The sequence below is a fragment of the Colobus angolensis genome, unplaced genomic scaffold (genome assembly GCF_000951035.1).
Source record: "Colobus angolensis palliatus isolate OR3802 unplaced genomic scaffold, Cang.pa_1.0 Scaffold121, whole genome shotgun sequence".
NCBI classification, from domain to species: Eukaryota; Metazoa; Chordata; class Mammalia; order Primates; family Cercopithecidae; genus Colobus; species Colobus angolensis.
The window spans coordinates 1,177,743-1,195,670 of NW_012113253.1; the positions used below are offsets into that span (position 1 = coordinate 1,177,743).

At 38.0% G+C, this 17,928-nt stretch overlaps 1 protein-coding gene across 3 annotated transcripts in view; it reads right to left on the reverse strand.

The window, feature by feature from the left end:
• OXR1 (oxidation resistance 1) overlaps positions 1-17,928 on the reverse strand; it is a 316,857-nt gene that overhangs the window by 94,774 nt on the left and 204,155 nt on the right. The window contains exon 1 of one of the 3 annotated variants that reach the window (XM_011930972.1): positions 3,062-3,439. The exons of 1 other annotated variant lie outside the window; for it this stretch is intronic. In XM_011930972.1, coding sequence (XP_011786362.1) covers positions 3,062-3,260 — 199 coding nt within the window. In that variant the 5' untranslated portion in view covers positions 3,261-3,439. Of the gene's footprint in view, positions 1-3,061; positions 3,440-17,928 lie in introns of those variants that run through there. One more of the 3 variants, XM_011930969.1, reaches the window with a different exon arrangement.

Below are 17,928 nucleotides of genomic sequence, written 5' to 3' on the forward strand. Positions count from 1 at the left end.
TGGTTTGTTTATAGAAAGCGTAAACTCAGAAACATTGACCAAAGATTTTTTTGTTTTTTGTTCGTTTGTTTGAGATGGAATCTTACTCCGTCACTCAGGCTGGAGTGCAGTGGTGTGATCTTGGCTCATGGCAACTTCCACCTCCCGGGTTCAAGCGATTCTCCTGCCTCAGCCTCCTGAGTAGCTGGGATTCCAGGAGTGTGCCACCATGTCCAGCTAATTTTTGTTCTTGTTTTATTTTTGAGATGGAGTCTCGTTCTGTGGCCCAGGCTGGAGTACAGTGGGGCCATCTCACTGTAAGCTTGCCCCCTGGGTTCAAGCGATTCTCCCACCTCAGCCTCCCTGGTAGCTGGGACTACAGGCACGCTTCACTACACCTAGCTAATTTTTGTATTTTTAGCAGAGACAGGGTTTCACCACGTTGGCCAGGCTGGTCTCGAACTCCTGACCTCAGGTGATCCACCCGTCAGGGCTTGCCAAAGTGCTGGGATTACCAGCGTGAGCCACCACAACCGGCTGACATTTGATCAAAATTGTATCTGGTCTTATCCTTAATCTGTTAATGGTAAAACTATCTTATCAACATCATTACTGAACATGACTCCCTTCACCCCTTCTTGATGCGTAACTTTTCTGATGTTGGGTTGTGAGAAGGAACAGAAACAAGGTTCCACTTTTTCATCTTAGTGGATGAAAGGAGGAGTAAGATCACTAACAAAGGGTTTCCTGGAATGCAGTCAATTTACACGTGTGGAAGTATCTGTAACAAGAAAGACTCCTATAATACACAGGACTTTTTAATGAACTGAAGAAAGAATGATAGCAGGAAACTTAAGCAGTCATTAAGAAACTGAAATAAGAATAGTCTCAAGCAGAAAGAGCAGAAGAAATCCTTCAAACAGACTGACAGACACTCATTCTGAAGGACACGAACACAAAGAACAACCCTAGAGCCAAAATCCTCCTGATAAGCAGCTGCAAAGCACAGAATTCTCATTTTAAACAAAGGCTAGCTGGAAACGCATGAAGACTCACTTATTTTTACTTGTGTATATACACATTGCCTCTCAAAAGTCGGCTAGTTTTCACTAATTCTGCTCCAAATGAAAATGCTCTAGAACAGAGGATTTTGAAAGCACCAAATCCAACCTCATTTACAAAGGAGAAAATATAGGCCCAAAGACACTAAGTAACTTGTCCAAATTCTTGCAGGAAGTTAATGCTAGGATGCACCTGCCCAGATGACTGTGGTCATACTTTGACCTCACAAGGCCTCTCTAATGTGTCAGAGATTTGGGGGCACCTGAATATTAAATAATATGTAATGAATTCATAAGGCAGCTTCAACAAAAGCAGAATATGTATCACTTCTGAAGCACCACTTTGAAGGAGGGTGTCAGATATAGCTGTGTGCTCCATATGTATAAACACAAAGTACCTGCTGCCCAGTCTGGATTCTCCTCCTGGGCTCAAAGGATCTTCCCGCCCCAGCCTCCTGAGCAGAGTAGCTGCAACTACAGACACGGGCCACCAAGATACACGTGTTTGGGCATATTTATTAAAACACTAACCATACTCCTTTTTAGTTAAGTTACCCCACATATTTCTGAATTCTCCATCCATCTCAAGGCTGGTCACATATCAACTGTTTTCAATTTCGGGCTACTGAAAACTCATTTAAAAAAATCCTTGATTCGAACACTTTAAAGTCCCTTTCCTATGCCTGGTCCCACTTTTAAGAGGATTCTGCCTTTGGTTAACATTCTTCAGAGCAGAAACAAAAAGTATTCCCCTCCCCTTTTCATTTCTTAATTCCATAAACAGCAATTCTACAGATAAAAAATATTCTACGTAAAGTAAGGAAAATTTATTTAAAGGGGCTATGCTAAAATGAGATTTTAATATTTCTTCAAAGCTTAAATTACATACCTACACACATAGATCAATAGATGTCCTCACTGTTTTACTGCTTTAAAACAATCTACAGGGCCCAGCATGGTGGCTCAGGCCTGTATTCCCAGCACTAGGGAAGGCCCAGGCAGAAGGATCACTTGAGGCCAGGAGTTAAGACCAGCCTGGGCAACACAGCGAGACTCCATCTCTACAAAAATAAAGATAAAATTTAAAATAAAATAAAATGACTGGTAGAATGTGGAGTTATAAACAGATTTTACACTTTGTGCCTATCTTTATTTTCTAAACTCTCTAATGCTCATTTTTCATAACCCTCAAATATTAAAGCAATTAACAAAAATAAAATAAAATGAGACATGGCTAGGATGTCTGCTACCTGTTAAAGGAAGCCAAGGACACTGGAAATTACCCTGTGCCTTATGCTGAAACTGTTCAGCAGCACTTTCAAAAATTCTGTAAGTTATCAATATCATGTCGCTACAAATGACTGTTTTAAAGAATGGCACAAAGACACTGTGGTGAAAAAAATCAACCAACACAACACAAAAATAAACAGGAACTGAGAAAGTTTCTAGGTTCTGCCACCACAAGACAACGTGCAGCCGTTCAAAAAGTACACGACGCAAAAAGTCAACTAGCTTCCCATGTTAATGAAGTGTTTCATTTTACAAAGAAGTATCTGGCTTTTTACGTTTCGTTTAGGAAGTGAATCCTAACAGCTGACAAATATCAAAGAAAGACTGACCCAAACCAAAACCAAAGCAGGCGCAACGCTCTTCAAGAATCCAAGACTGAAAACACCGACGTCATAACTGGTTCAGTCTTCACCTCCCAGTGGGAGGGAAGGAGAGAATGGATCGTACCCTTGAAATACTTGGCGGGGAAAGAAAATCAAGTCTAGGTGGGGAAAGCAGGAAGAGCAGAGCAGGAAGAGCTGGCACGCAGCTGAAAGTCTTCCCTCCCCAGAGCCGAAGGAGTCCTTCCTTCCTCGCCTCCTGCGGCCGCCACCCCAGCCACGTCGCCCGTCCGGTCCCAGGCACACCTGCCAGGGCCGGGCCGCGACCCCCGCCCGGCGCCACGACCACCGCCTCCCCCCCGCCCTCAGCCTAGGTCGTCCGCGCGGGAAGCGAAAGAAGGGTGGGCTCACCAGGTCCCTCCGGGCTGGACGGCGCCGGGGACCGGTGGGGCGGGGACCCGCACCCGAGGTCCCCCTGGGCGGGCTCCCTCAGGTAGTCCTCGAAGCGCACCTGCCGGGCTTCGCCGCCGCCCCCGAACCCCCACAGGCGGTTGGCCGTGCCCCGCAGAAGGCGTCCGCTCTTCTCGGTGAACGTGGTCAGGTAGTCCATGCTGCCGCGGGGCCAGACGCGGAACTGGGGCCCAGGAGGTCGACGGTTTCGGCGGTGGCGGCCACCACTAGCGCGCCCGCCTCCCCATCAGACCTGATCCAGGGGAGGTGGCTCCGCGCGCCTCACAGAAGGCGGAGAGGGGGAGGGGGCGTCCCTCTCCCTGCCCGGGGACAGACCATCAGGAAACCACGCGTCGGGGGAGCCAAAGACGGACAAAAGTTTTTGAAAAGTTTTTCTTGTGGCTTCCAAATGCCAAATGAGGCAGAACTTAGCTTGTCACATAGGTATATTCTTCCTGGAACCGAGGCGGGTTCGGAAAACTGGTGGCTTTGAAGCAAGCTGGACGGGTCCTCTCCGGGCATCCCCCCACCCGCCTGGCGCCAATGGAGCTGGCCTGCCCCGCCCTGCCCCTCTCCTCCCCGTCCCGGCTCCGACCGGACTTTCAGGACTGCAAGGGAAAGGGGTTGGACACCCAGCCTCCCGCCAGGTCAGAGGAGGGGATAAAAATGGCCTAGGGGAGACACTGCTGGAGTTGCATGGAGTTCGGGAGCCTAGGAAGGGTCTGCAAATAACAGTAAAAAAGTTTGAAGGGTGTGTGTGTTGGCTTGGGGAAAAAAAGAGGGTGGAGTGTATCACTTAAAACTTGCAGCTTGTATTTACTTTTTTTTTTTTTTTTTAGGACGGCGCAGATACTTTCAACATAAGACTGCAGTCATAATTACAACATGAATAGTAACATTTTAAGTTCGTTGTACCAGTATGAACTCATGTTATTGTTGGACATTCTATGATCCCAGTCCTGTTTAAGCAATGTAATTGAAGACTTTAGTTTGCAGATCTACCTTTCAGGGACAAAGAACCTAGAAAGGGAAAGAGCAGTAACTTTTGACAGACATTTAATACCCCATTTTGCTTCCTGTGAGATCTGGTTATTCTCTTCCTTTCACATCTGTTCGTAGCTCTTGTAGTTTTCCCAGGCATTAAATAAGTAAATCCTCTTTCTTGGAATCACCAATATATTACTATACTGGGGGAAAAAAAAGATTTGAATTACTTAGGAAGCTGATGAACTACCCACTCCAACAATAGAATCCTGGAAATCAGTCTTAAGCTTTTGGCCAAACTACTGAAGATTATCCCTCCTGACACACACACACCCCCTTTTTTGTTGTTGTTGTTGTTTTAACCAGTTGACAGATCTTTTTTGCATCATCACCATTTTCAGTTTAAATTCTTACTAGGTTGGATAAGTGTCACCATTCTAATATCAGCCATCATCATTATACCTGGTGAAAAATACAGCATGTCTGGGCTGCACCCTCACAGTGTCTAATTCGGTGTTTATGGGAAAGGGGCCCAGGAGAATCTGCATATCCAGCAATCCATGTTTTCAGGGTTGTGGCTTGGGAAAGAACTGTTACAGACTTCTGCTCTACCTAAGGACCTATTTTGTAGATGTTGCAATGGATGGAATGTTTGTGCTTTCCCTCAAATTCATTTGTTAAAATCCTAACCCCAGTGTGATGGTATTAGGAGGTGGGGCCTTTGGGAGGTAATTCATGAGCATAGAGGCCTCATGAATGCGATTAAGTGCCCTTATAAAAAAGGAACCCAGAGAGCTGTCTCCATCTTTCTGCCACATGAGGATACAAAAACACAGCAGTTTGCAAACCAGAAGAAGGTCCTTACCAGAAACCAACCATGCTGGCACCCTGATCTTGGTCCTCTAGCCTCCAGAACTGTGAGAAATAAATGTGTGTTTATAAACCAGTCAGTCAGTCTATGGTGCTTTATTATAGCATCCGGAACGAGCTAAGACAGCTACTAAGTAGCATTCCATTTGACAAGGAAGCCTTACCATGCACACTACTTCTGAGTTCAACGAAAGAGAGGCTCGGTAAGTTTTAAAAATCAAATTTCAATGAATTAGTCTAATTCTCATTAACAATTTAAATTAGTTTTCTAAGATGTGTTTTACATCTTCTAAAAATTTACTGGTTTGTTATAAGCATATCCAATTAGTGCTTGAGATTTTACCTGATTAGATCTGCCCTTTTACGTCCAACATTTGCAGGAACCTTCATTCTACCAGTTCAAATCCAGATTTACAGGTAGTTAACTCATCTGTTTTTTTTTTGTTTGTTTATTTGTTTTTCTGCTTCTATTTCATAGAAGGCTAGAGCTACTGGAGAAAAATGTGTAACCTTGTTGACTGAATGCCTTACAATCTTTGATTTAAACTCGGCTGGTCGTAATGTCTCTAAAATCCTTTTATTCATATAGTCAGTGTTCTCTTTCATTCTCTATATTTGTTGTCTGAACTGTCATCATTCTCCTGAAGTTACCAAACTCATCACTTGAACATGTTACTTTGCCTTCTACATGACCCAGAAAATCATAGGCCATGAAATATAAACATTCATTTTTTTTTCCTTTTTCTCTTCAATCTACATCAAGTTGCTCTCCCTAGCTTGTCTTAGAAGGAGGTCTTTATTCCTGTCCATGCCTTTCTTCCAAAAGTCTAATTATGTTGTCGTGGCTTGCCAGCTTTATTATTATTCTCTGTTCCTTTTCACTATATGTCCTTTCCTCTTATCCTTCCATCAGCCACATAAATCACTCTCAGCCTTAAAAAAAGCTTGCTTATATGCCATGCCTGCTTTTTCAAGCTACCTTTTGCCTCATTAAAAAAAAAAAAACCTTTATTGATATATAATTTAAGTACTGTAAAATTCACCTGTTAAAATTATACAGTTCACCTGATAACAATTCAGGGTTATAAAGCTATCATCAAAATGTAATCTTTGAACCTGAACATTTCCATCATCACAAAAACGTTTTACCAATCTGTAGTCACTCCCCAGTCACACTTGCAGCCCTAGGCAACCACTAGTCTATTTCTGCCTCAGTGGATTTACCTTTGATAGACATTTCATATAATACTTGGTCTTTGGGGTCTGCCTTCTTTCACTTCATGTTTCTGAGGTTTCTTCGTGTTGTAACATGTATTAGTACTTCATTCCTTTTTACCGCCAAATAACATTACATTGTATAAGATATACCACATTTTACTGATCCATTCATCCATTGATGGATATTTGAATTGTTCATACCTTGAGGCTATTATGAATAATGTTGTTAGGAACATCTATGTAATTAAGTTTTTCTGTTGAACTGTTTTCATTTCACATATATACATAGGAGTGAAACTGCTGGATCAAAATGGTGGCTTTCAATGGGCAAAAAGGTTTAATTTTGATGAAGTCCAATTTATCAATATTTTTATCAGGTCTGTGCTTTGCATTGTATCTAAGAAATCTTTTGACTAATCCAAAGTATGAAGATTAACTATTATGTTTTTTCTATGAGTTTTATTTTATTTAGCTCATTGATCTAATATAGGTCTAATATAGGTCTTTGATCTATTTGGGGTTAATTTTCAGGTTTCGTGTGAGGAAGTGGTCCAAATTCATTTTTTTATGTGTGGCTATCCAGTTGTTCCAGCACCATTTATTGAAAAGATGATTTTTCCCCTCATTGTCTTTGCAACTTTATCAAAACTTAATTGACCTTAAATATAAGGTTTTATTTCTGGACTCTAAATTCTACTATTCCTAAACCCATGCCAATACCATGCTATCTTGATTACTGTAGCTTTCTAGTAAGTTTTGGAATTGGAAAGTGTGAGTCTTCCCATTTTGTTCTTCATTTTGAAGATTGTTTTGGCTATTTTGAATCCTTTTCATTCCGCATGAATTTTAGGATTACTTTGTCAATTTCTTCAAAGAAAAAAGTCAGTTGTAATTTTGATAGGGATTGCATTAAATCGGTAGATCAGTATGGGAAGTATTGCTATATCGTCCATAAACAAAAGGATGTCTTTCCATTTAGGTAGATCTTCAATTGCTTTCAGCAGTGTTTTGTGCTTTTCATTGTGTAAATCTTGTACTTTTTTGTGACATACATTAATACATGTTTTATTTTTTGTTGGTATTGTCAATAGATTTTTTTTTAGATTGCCATTGCTATTATACAGAAATAAAATCGATTTTTGAATACTGTTCTTGTATCTTATAACCTTGTTGGACTCATTAATAAATTCTACTTATTGTTAAGTGGATTTCTTAATATTTTCTCTATAAAAGTACATGTTTTCTGTAAATAAAGATGGTTTTGTTTTTTCCCTTCCAATTCAGGTGCCTTTTTTTTCTTGCCCAATTGCCCTGGTTAGAACTTTCAGTACAATATTAAATAGAAGTTGTGAGAGCAGATATCATTTTATTCCTGAATTTGGAGAAAATACATTGAGTCTTTCACAATTAAGTATGATATTATATGTTGGTTTTTTGTAGATGCCCTTACTCTAGTTTATGAAGGACCATTCTATTCCTAATTTCTTTTATTTTTGTCATAAATGGACGTTAGATTTTGTCAAATGCTTTTTCTGCTTCTGTTGATACAATATTGTGCTTTTTGTTCTTTATCCTGTTAATATAGTGTTTACATTAATTAATATTTATATATTAAATGAACCTTGCCTTCCTTAGATAACCTTCAGAATGTATAATACGATGCTTGATTTGGTTTGTTGGTATTCTGTTGATGATTTTTTTGTCTATATTCATAATAGATATTATATTGGTTTATACTTTTCTTCCCTTGTGATATCCTTGTCTTGCTTTGGTATTTGGGTAATACTGGCCACCCTTTTCTAATTTTTTGGAAGAGTTTCTGAAGGATTGTTACTAATCATTCTTTAAGTGTTTAATAGAATTCACCATTGAAGCCATCTGGCCCTAGGCTTTTCTTTCTGGTAATATTTTAAATTACTATAATCATTTACCTCATATATATATAGATTAGATTTTCTATTTCTCCTTGTGTCAGTTTTGGTAGCTTTGTCTTTCTAGGAATTTGTCCATTTAATATAAGTCATCTAATTTGTTGTTCATAGTATTCCTTTTAATCCTGTTCATTTCTCTGATTTATATTAATATCAGCTCTTTTACTCCTAATTTTAGTAATTTGAGTCATCTCTGTTTTTTTCTTGCTCATTCTAAATCTTTGTCAATTTTGTTGTTCCTTGCAGAGAGCCAACTTGAGGTTTCATTAATGAGGTTTCTCTAATGTTTTTCTATTTACTATTCCATTAATACCCATGCTAATCTTTATAATTTCCTTCTTTCTATTTGTTTTGTGTTTAGTATCTTCTATTCCCACCTCCAACCTCCCTAGTTTCATAAGGCAGAAGGTTAGGCTATTGATTTGAAATCTTCTTTTTTTATAAGATAGGTTTTTACAGCTACATGCCTCATTAGTTCCATCCCACAAATTTTGTTATATTGTACTTTAGTTTTTATTTATCTCAGAGTAATTTTCCTTATGAATAATCATTTGACTCATTGGCTATTTAGGAGTATGTTGTTTAATTTCCACATATTTGTGAATTTCCCAAATTTCTTGTGTTTTTCTGACTTCTAACTTAGTTTTACTGTAGTTAGAGAATATACTTGGTATGATTCCCCCATCCTTTCAAAATCATTGAGTCTTTTTTATGGTCTAGTTTATAGTCTATCCTGGATAATATTCCATTTTCCCTCATTTTTAAGCCTTCTATTCATCACTGAATTTCTTGAAAATCCATATTTGCTGCCTCTCTTAAGCTCCTACCCAAGCTCACTCTCAGCAAATTCTCATCCATTCATTCAGCTTTAGTAAATGCCTACTCAGCACTAAGATAGAGAGTCCCTATTTCTATGGCACTTTCAAGCTGATGGTACACTCCCAAAGATCACCAGTGCCAGCACAAGATGTTTTTGTGCGATTAGAAAGAGATACCCCTGCAAATGGACACATTACAAAAAGGCATCTCTAATCCAAAAATGAAATTAAGAAAATAATTCCATTTATAGTAGCATCAAAAAGACAAAAATACTTAGGAATAAATCTATCCAAGGAGGAGCAAAACATATACTGAAAAATACAAAACATAATTGAAAGAAGTTAAAGAAAATCTAAATAAATGGAAAGAGATCCCATATACATGGACTAGAAAATTTAATATTGTTAAAATGGCAATTCAGAAATCAATATACAGATGTAATACATTCCCTATCAAAATTCATATAGAACTGCAAGGAGCCCCAAAGAGCCAAAACAATTTAAAAAGAAAAACAGAGTTGGGGGACTCATACTTCCCAATTTCAAAACTTTCTTCAAAGCTACAGTAATCAAAAACCATAGTACAGGTGTAAAAATACATGTACACATCAATAAAATAGAATTTAGGGTTCATAAGTAAACACATACATTTAGGGAAAACAAACCGATTTTCAAAAATGATGCCAAGGCCATTTAATGGGGAAAAATAGTGGCTTCAACAAATGGTGCAGTAACAACTCCATACTCGCATACAAAAGAATGAGATTAGACCCTTACCTCACACCGTAGACAGAAATGAACTCAGAATGGATTAAAGACATAAGTGTATGACTTAAAACTATTAAATTCCTAGAAGAAAACATAGGGTAAATCTTTGTGATCTGGAAATTGGCAGTGGACTCAGAGATTACATCAAAGGCATAAACAACAAAACTAATTTGCCTAATTACTAATATGAGGAATGCAAATACCTGCCAATAAATACCATTTTCTTCTATCAGGATGGTGAAGATCAAAAAGTTTAAAACCATTTTGGTAACAGTGGGTGGAAACTACCACTTTCATATATTACTAGTAGGGGAGTGAAGAGTGGTACTACCATTTTGCAGGATCATCAAAGAGAGGGTCATTTTGCAGGATCTATCAACATTTTTAAAGCACACTCCTTTTGATTCAGTATCCTCACTTCTTGATATTTATCCTATTGATATATGAAATGATGCAATTTTCTATTTGGTAATAGCAAAATGTTGAAAATAACCTAAGTGGTTACTAATAAAGAAATGATTAAATAAAATATGACATGTCCATATAATGGAATATCATTCAGCCATTAAAAATAATTACACAGTTCCTGGTATAACTGATTATGAAAGAATCTTGAAAAAAGTATTTTTAAGGGGGAAAGCAAGATACAGAACACCACATGTGGTATGCTTCAATTTTTGAAAACAATGTAAAGTATATGTAGTTATCCACGTACAAATAAAACATTTCTGTTAGTATATATAAGAATCTAGTAATGGTGGTTGCCTTCTGAGAAAAGAAGTGGGTGGCTTAGGGTGTGATGAGAGAGAACCTTAAATTTCACTGTGTGTATAATATGCATGTATCGCCTATTCAAAAATGATGATTTAAGTTAAAAATGACCTGTTTTCCATAAGCCCATTCTATCTTCTAGGAGCTTGCTAGACTGTCCACTGTCAATTTAACTGTCATTCAGCTCCTATGAAAGGCATTTGAGATAGACTGCATTTCTCAATCATCAGTAAGAAAAATGTGATCTTTCTTAAGTCGTCTAAAAGTTATAGGCGTATAAAGTTAGGTCATCCGCAGTCAGTATACCTAAAGCATGTCTCATCATTAAGAACTTGGGTCCTGAGTCTAACTTCAGATGCTGGCTTTGCCACTTACTAGCAGCATAATGGGAAAGTAACTGACTTAGCCTCTCTCTCCCTCAGGTTCCTTACCTGTAAAATAGAGATAATATAGAGATGTCGGGAAGATTTAATAACATAGTGCAAGCAATATGCCTACAAGAGTGCCTGTAAAACATTAAGCCTTGGTAAATGTGAGCTATAATGCTTCCTATAAAATACCTTATCAAGTTATACCATTAGTGTTATATTCTGAATTTTATTGAAGTTCAATGCAAGAAACAATTGTGTGAGGAACTGGCATTGAAGACATTATTCATTATGTTGTTATTTAGTGTATATAATTAAAAATATTTTTGACAGATACTTAGAATTTTATGTCAGGAAAAATCCTTGTGAAGAGAGTACAGGCATTCATTAACCAGATAATACATGTTATCATCTTGTCTTAAGTTTCAAATACAATGACCATCTATTTTTTTTTCCCAAAAAAGTAGAACTTCCTTGCCATTTCCTTTGCTTAGTAATTTCTGGTCTCATTGAAATTATTATGTTTTACTAGATGTTTAAATTAAAAGGACAATATATAACTGGATACATGCATATGGGAAAACAAAACTATAGTATAGAAGGCTATATAATAGTGAATTTCTTATGTCCTTCCCAAATCAACCTCTACAGCTTTGTGTATATCCTTCTGGAAATTTTGTATGCATATATTTACATAGGGTTACTATGTGTATATATGCGTGTGTGTTTATTTAAAAAAAAAAAACCACACAAATGGGAACATATTGTGTCCACAATTTTGTTGTTGTTGTTGTTTTCTTGTTTGAAATAGGGTCTTATTCTATTGTCCAGGCTGGCATGCAGTGGTACGATCAGGGCTTATTGCATCCTCGACCTCCTGGGATCAATCCAACCTCCTGCCTCAGGCTCCTAAGTACCTGGGACTATAGGCGCATGCTACCATAGCGGCTAATTATTGTAGTTTTTGTAGAGACAGGGTTTTGCAGTGTTGCCCAGCCTGGTCTCGAACTCCTGAGCTCAAACGATCTGCATGCCTCTACTTCCCAAAATGCTGTGATTACAAGCGTGAGCCAAGGCGCCTGGCCCATGTTCACAGTTTTATACAACTATTTTCACTTCCCTTTATCTTAGACACCTTTCCATATCAATTTCTATTAGTTCTCCTTCATTCTTTTTACAGTTTCCGAGTTCAATTTATTATTATCTGTTGAAAAAGCCTTTTGTTGTTAGTTGCTAGAATATTTAATTTAATTACATCACATTTACTTCCAAAAAACATGTAGGAGCTAAAAGCTCACCGGAAAGCACACTGTTAATAAGTTGGAAACTTGTGCACTACTGTAGGTAGATTATTTAAACCACTCCCCAAAATGCTTTAAGAAATTCTGCCCTCGTGGGCACTATTCCTTAAAGGAAACATTGTTCTTTTAATTGTGGAATCTTAAATAGAAAAATTTCAAGTAAGACAATGATTTCTAAGAATATGAAGAAAAATGACTTGAAAACTAGGAAAATGGCTCTGATTTTATATTTTTATACTAAAAGAATATCATCAGTAACCTAAAAATAATTAGAAACAGATTAACAAGAACATTTGTTTGTAATGTTTATATTTTCTTAATTGTTAAATGAATTAAATGATTCCTATTTTAAGGGGACTATTCTTTGATTGCTTGCTTACATTGGCTAATGACTGGTTTTGTTTAATGTTCAGTCTTCTCAATGTTTTCGTTCCTGCCCCAGCTCCCATCTCTATCAGTCATCCTATATACCAAACTCTCTGAATTCAATCTCACTTCTTTATCTTTTTCTGAAGATAACATCAAATGGTTTTTCTACTAACAACCATTCCCTGGCACACTTCCTGGCTCACTAAAACTATTATGAGTAGCCACAACATTATGTTCGTTACTCTTTGAAAATACTTTTTAACACAGATAAAATTATTGAACTTTAGGAAATAAAAGAAGCAGAACTGTAACGTCCTGAGAAAACACAGAGACACTGAAGTATATGAGCACGATGCATCTGCAAATCTTTAAGCAAAATAGTAAAAGTGAGACCTGTGTTCTCATTATAAGGCTAGCTATATTAATAAACCCAGAAAATAACAACTGGATCTTAAAAGAACAAAATGAAAAAATTATTTTCTCCAGTAACAAGTTATATCTACCTGTCAGCTATTTCACAAGATAGAAATGTTAGGGTTGAGCACGGTAGCTCACACCCGTAATCTAAACAGGTTGAGAGGCTGAGGCCAGAGGATCGCTTGAGGCCAGAAGTCAGCACTCAAATTTCTGATATGACAAGCAAAACCACTGATCGAATCAATAAGGCAGACTGACACTCTGACACTAAACTAAGCAAAGAGATTTTGTAAGTTTAGAAAATAAAGCGTGAATCTGTTATACAATCACTACATCTGCATCTGCCAGTAAACCTAAAGCTTAACTTCATAGACAGACGAATTTGCTACCTTTAAAATTGACTCTTTTTTTATTTAAAGCATTTGTGTGTTTTTCGCCACTAAAATGGTTTATGCTAGCATTCAAATTCCTTATCATATATGAGACTTCCACCTGTGTTCCAAATGAACCCAAAGAGGAAGAATGTGGGTTTATTATTTGAATATAACCATGATCACAGCATTGAAGAGTATACGAAAGAGATTTAATATGGCCTTTCAATACAGTGGGGACAGTCTAATATTAATTTTCTAAAAAGTCCCCCTCTAGGAGATACCAACCTTGGACATATAATAATTACAAACCCTACTAAAAACCGAGTAGTTTTTTCTCAATTCTGAAAATTGTCCAAAAGGTGTTAACTCCCTCTCTCGTCAGAAAAACACTGCATGGCAGTCAAGCCAAACAAGGACTCAGCAATATCATTGTTAACAATTATAATTGAAACTTAGGTCACAATAACTCACATCAATTTACCATAGAATTATTCCCGTTCTATTTTTAATCCTATTGAAGACTGTAATTACAATGATATAATTACAGCCCCCAAATACTCCATACCTGGAATGTGGCAGCTTCTGGAGCTTTTGGATCAATTTCACTCAGCTCATTGGACAAGTGCCAATTGGTATTACCAGTGGTGCCTAAAGTTCTGAAAACTCAATAAAGCTTTAAAAACCCTGAGGAACAATAGCTCATCAGGATCTCCAAAGAGTAATTTTACATCATGAAGACAAACATTCTCATTTTCTTTCTTCTGCAGATTTCTTTTTGTGCCTGCACTTTCTTTGAGGTTGCAGTAGAGAGTGTGTGTCTACAGAAGGTACTGTATGCATAGCTATGAGGAGGTCTTACTCTGTTTTTATCTTTCAGAGCCCTTCTTCTCTACCCTTGTTCTTCCTCTTGTCCTCTCTTAATTCTATATGGGTCTTCACATGTTGTACCTTCTCATGTTACTTGAATAGAATTTTGATACTTATTCTTAATCTGAAAAGCTGATAAGTGAAAACATTTGTTTTGTGGTATATTAAGTACTTTATTCAAATTATTAATTTCACATATTTTAAAGTTATATAGCTTTTAGCTAAATTTTTGGATAATTTCCCTATCTTTGCTTTTATTAAAGATAATAGGGCCAAGCACGGTGGCTCATGCTTGTGATCCCAGCACTTTGGGAGTCCGAGGTGAGCAGATCACCCTGAGATCAGGAGTTCGAGACCAGCTTGGCCAACATGGCGAAAACCCATCTCTACTAAAAATTACAAAAATTAGTCAGGCTTGGTGGTGTGCACCTGTAATCCCAGCTACTCGGGAGGCTGAGGCAGGAGAATCGTTTGAACTCAGGAGGCAGAGGTTGCAATGAGCCGAGATCACACCACTGCACTCTAGCCTGGGAGACAGAGTGAGACTGTCTCAAAAAAAAAAAAAAAAAAAAGAAAAAAAAAAAAGATAAGATAGATGAACAGGCAAAATAATTTAAATCTGTTGCTAGCCAGTTTCCAGCTTTAACCTGTAACCAGTAGTTAGGTAGTTTATTTATATTTATTTATTTTCCTTCCCTTCTGTTAGGGGAAAGTCTGAACCTAGGGCTGTGTCAATGAAATGAAGTATGACAATGAAAAAAGAGCCTACCTACAAGTTCATCCATCTCAGGGAAAGTGCTGGGCAGCAATGACAAATTTCTATCAACTGTTCAATTGTTTCAGCCATCATGCATGAACAGCAGACTCCTAAGTGCTGTACATAATGTCTGAAAGGAGTAGAACTTATTCCTCTTCTCAAAGTAGATGGGAATTCCCTAACTCCCCACCTCCCCACACCAAACACAATCTGGGAAAGATGCTAATAACCCCATGTGAATCAGCCCAAAGGCAGTCAGCATATAGGAAGAGAAACTCAAACCTGGATGGTCAATCTTTACATGATCCAGCACTGACTAGACAGGTTTAATTTTCAAACAGAATCATGCACCAGTCATTTTCTCCTGTTGCAGATCTACTCTAAATTCTCAAGTCTTCCTAGAGAGCAGCAGACACAGCAATATAACCAGATTCAAAATGCAAATCCGTGCTGCCCTAACAGGCTTGAAGGAAAGTTGGATCATTTCTAGCTGCCTCTCGAGAGAAGCAGAGCATGCCCAGGCACTTCAGCCCCACCTACTATCCAGAGACTCATATGGGTGCCAAGCTGGCTATACAGCCACCACCACCAGTAGAATTTATCAAATGCATTGAACAAGGACTGGTTGGCAGCCACTTTGTACCTACCCTACTGGTTTTCTAGGAGTCAGGAAGGAAGGGGTGGGGATAAGATTCTTAAAATATACAGAGACATCAACAACATTGTTAGGCCCTCAGATTGAGCTGGTTCTGCTAACACACTGCATGATATGTAAGCACATGCACTTATATTTCCTCATTAGAGCCTATACATTATGTAGTAAAATGAAATCTCCCAGCTTCTACTTTACCCCTTCTTTAATCGATCTCCAACACTGCAGCCAGAGTAATCTTACATCCACCAATCTAACTATTGCCTTTTCTCTGCTTTAAAAAGCACTCCTTGTTCACAGCAGCAGCTGCCTGTTGATAATGAGAATCAGCTGTGGAACTTTTTAAAAAATTAAAATTCTCCAACTATACGCAGAGATTCTGGTTCCATGGCTATAGGGTAGGAAACTCAGGAACCTAAATTTTTAAATTATGAGCCATGTTTGTGACCTGCTACTTTATAGTTCTTCCAAATGCTTTTTGCATATTTAGTTCATGTGAGTCACACACTGACTTCTGAAAAAGGTCCATGAGACTAGATCTGGCAACTACCGAGCAGTGATGTATGTGTTTCACACATGTGTGCAAAGAACAGGCGCTGTTTAAAACTGCCAGTGTTTTACACACCAGGTGCCTCGGCCTCTACCTCAGCAGCTAAGGATATGACGTGCACGGGATAGTACAGCTACAAGATGATGGAGCCTCTATCAGTCTGGATCCCTAAGTAACCATATGGATCAGAAGCCCTGCTTCCAAAACCACCCAAAATTGGATACCTAAGATGAACATGAAATGCATCAAGAAATATACACCTATTTCAGCAAGTCCCTTAGGTTTAGGGGTTCATTTGGCATCACAGCATAAGCTTAGCTTATTTTGACTGACAGGAGGTTTTGCAAATGATTAAGTTACATTTTTAATGATATATTAATATGCTAAAGACCACCTGATTTGTTAATGATTTTGCTTTTCAAGTGTCTTTTGCCATGTCTATATTCTGAAAAGTATTCTGAGATTGCAAAACTATTCATTAACCTTTTGTGTATGTGAACAAGTATTTTCTTAATACAACCAGAGGAAAACCAACAAACAACAAAAGCAAAATGGGGAGAATGTGGAGTTGCTAAAGCTACACAGAATCTGTCGATCATTTATACTCCCAGTTTAAAAAAATTGGTTTCCTATCAGCCTTATCCTCTCAATAAATATCTTTATAATCAGAAAATGTAAATTTGAACTTGTAAAACACATGTAGGCTCATAAAATGCCATTTTTATGTTTTACATATTGTTCTCCCATAAAAGTACACTAGAAAATGGTTGAAAAGAATTACTTTAAGAGCTACAAAGAATACACCTCAATTGTCTTTCACACAATGACCTTAACATCCTAATAGCAACCTTAACTGTAAGACATGAGCAGGGCCTTGGTATTTATCTAGTCAGGCCTTTCATTGTTATGGATTGAGTCACCAAAGCCTAGAGAGGTCAAGTGTATCTCTCAAGGTCACACACTGGGAAAAGAACAGAGCCAGAACGCAGGGTTTGCCCATGGGAAATGCTGCCACATGACGTTTCCCTCCATCTTTTACTCAAGCAATTAACTGTTACTCTCTCAATTCACCCAAACATTCGGTTAAAGTGGCATGATGTCCCACAAAGGGCTTTCCGGCTGTGAAAGCGAGGTCAAACTATTGACTTATTTATTTATTGAGATGTAGCTTTCTCATCTGTAAAATAAGAGCAAATAGTACCTAACCTGGAGCTCTTCTATGATTAGAAAGGACATGATGTATGTACAGTGTTAGGCCCATTGTTCTTTGGCTGTAAAAAAAAAAAAAAAAAATTATATTGATTCCCTTCAGAATTTCAGCCTATTCTAGACCAGGGAACAGCAAGCTATGACCCATGAACCAAATCTGACCTGCCACCTGTTTTTATAAATTCGGTTTTATTTGAACACAGCCATGCCCATTCATTTCTGTATTGTCTGCAGCTGCTTTGGGACTATACCAGTAGATCTGACTAGTGTGACAGATACTTTATGGCCCAAAAAGCCTAAAATATTTGCTCCCTGGCCCTTTTCAGAAAAATGCTGTTGGACTATATTCTAAACTGCTGAGATCATTTTGATTCTTTCACCCACAGTGTCATTCGGTATCCCTAATTATTGAGTCAACCGCAAATTTGCCTCTGTTAAGGTTGATCATAGAAATATGTAATGAGACATGAGAAAGGAAAGTCACAAGACACAGTTCAACTGACACCTTCAAGGATGACAATGACTACCACTTATTGAGCACATTAATCTAAAGAAGTATGAATCCACTAAATGCTACTATGACCCAGAACTCATTTATCAACAA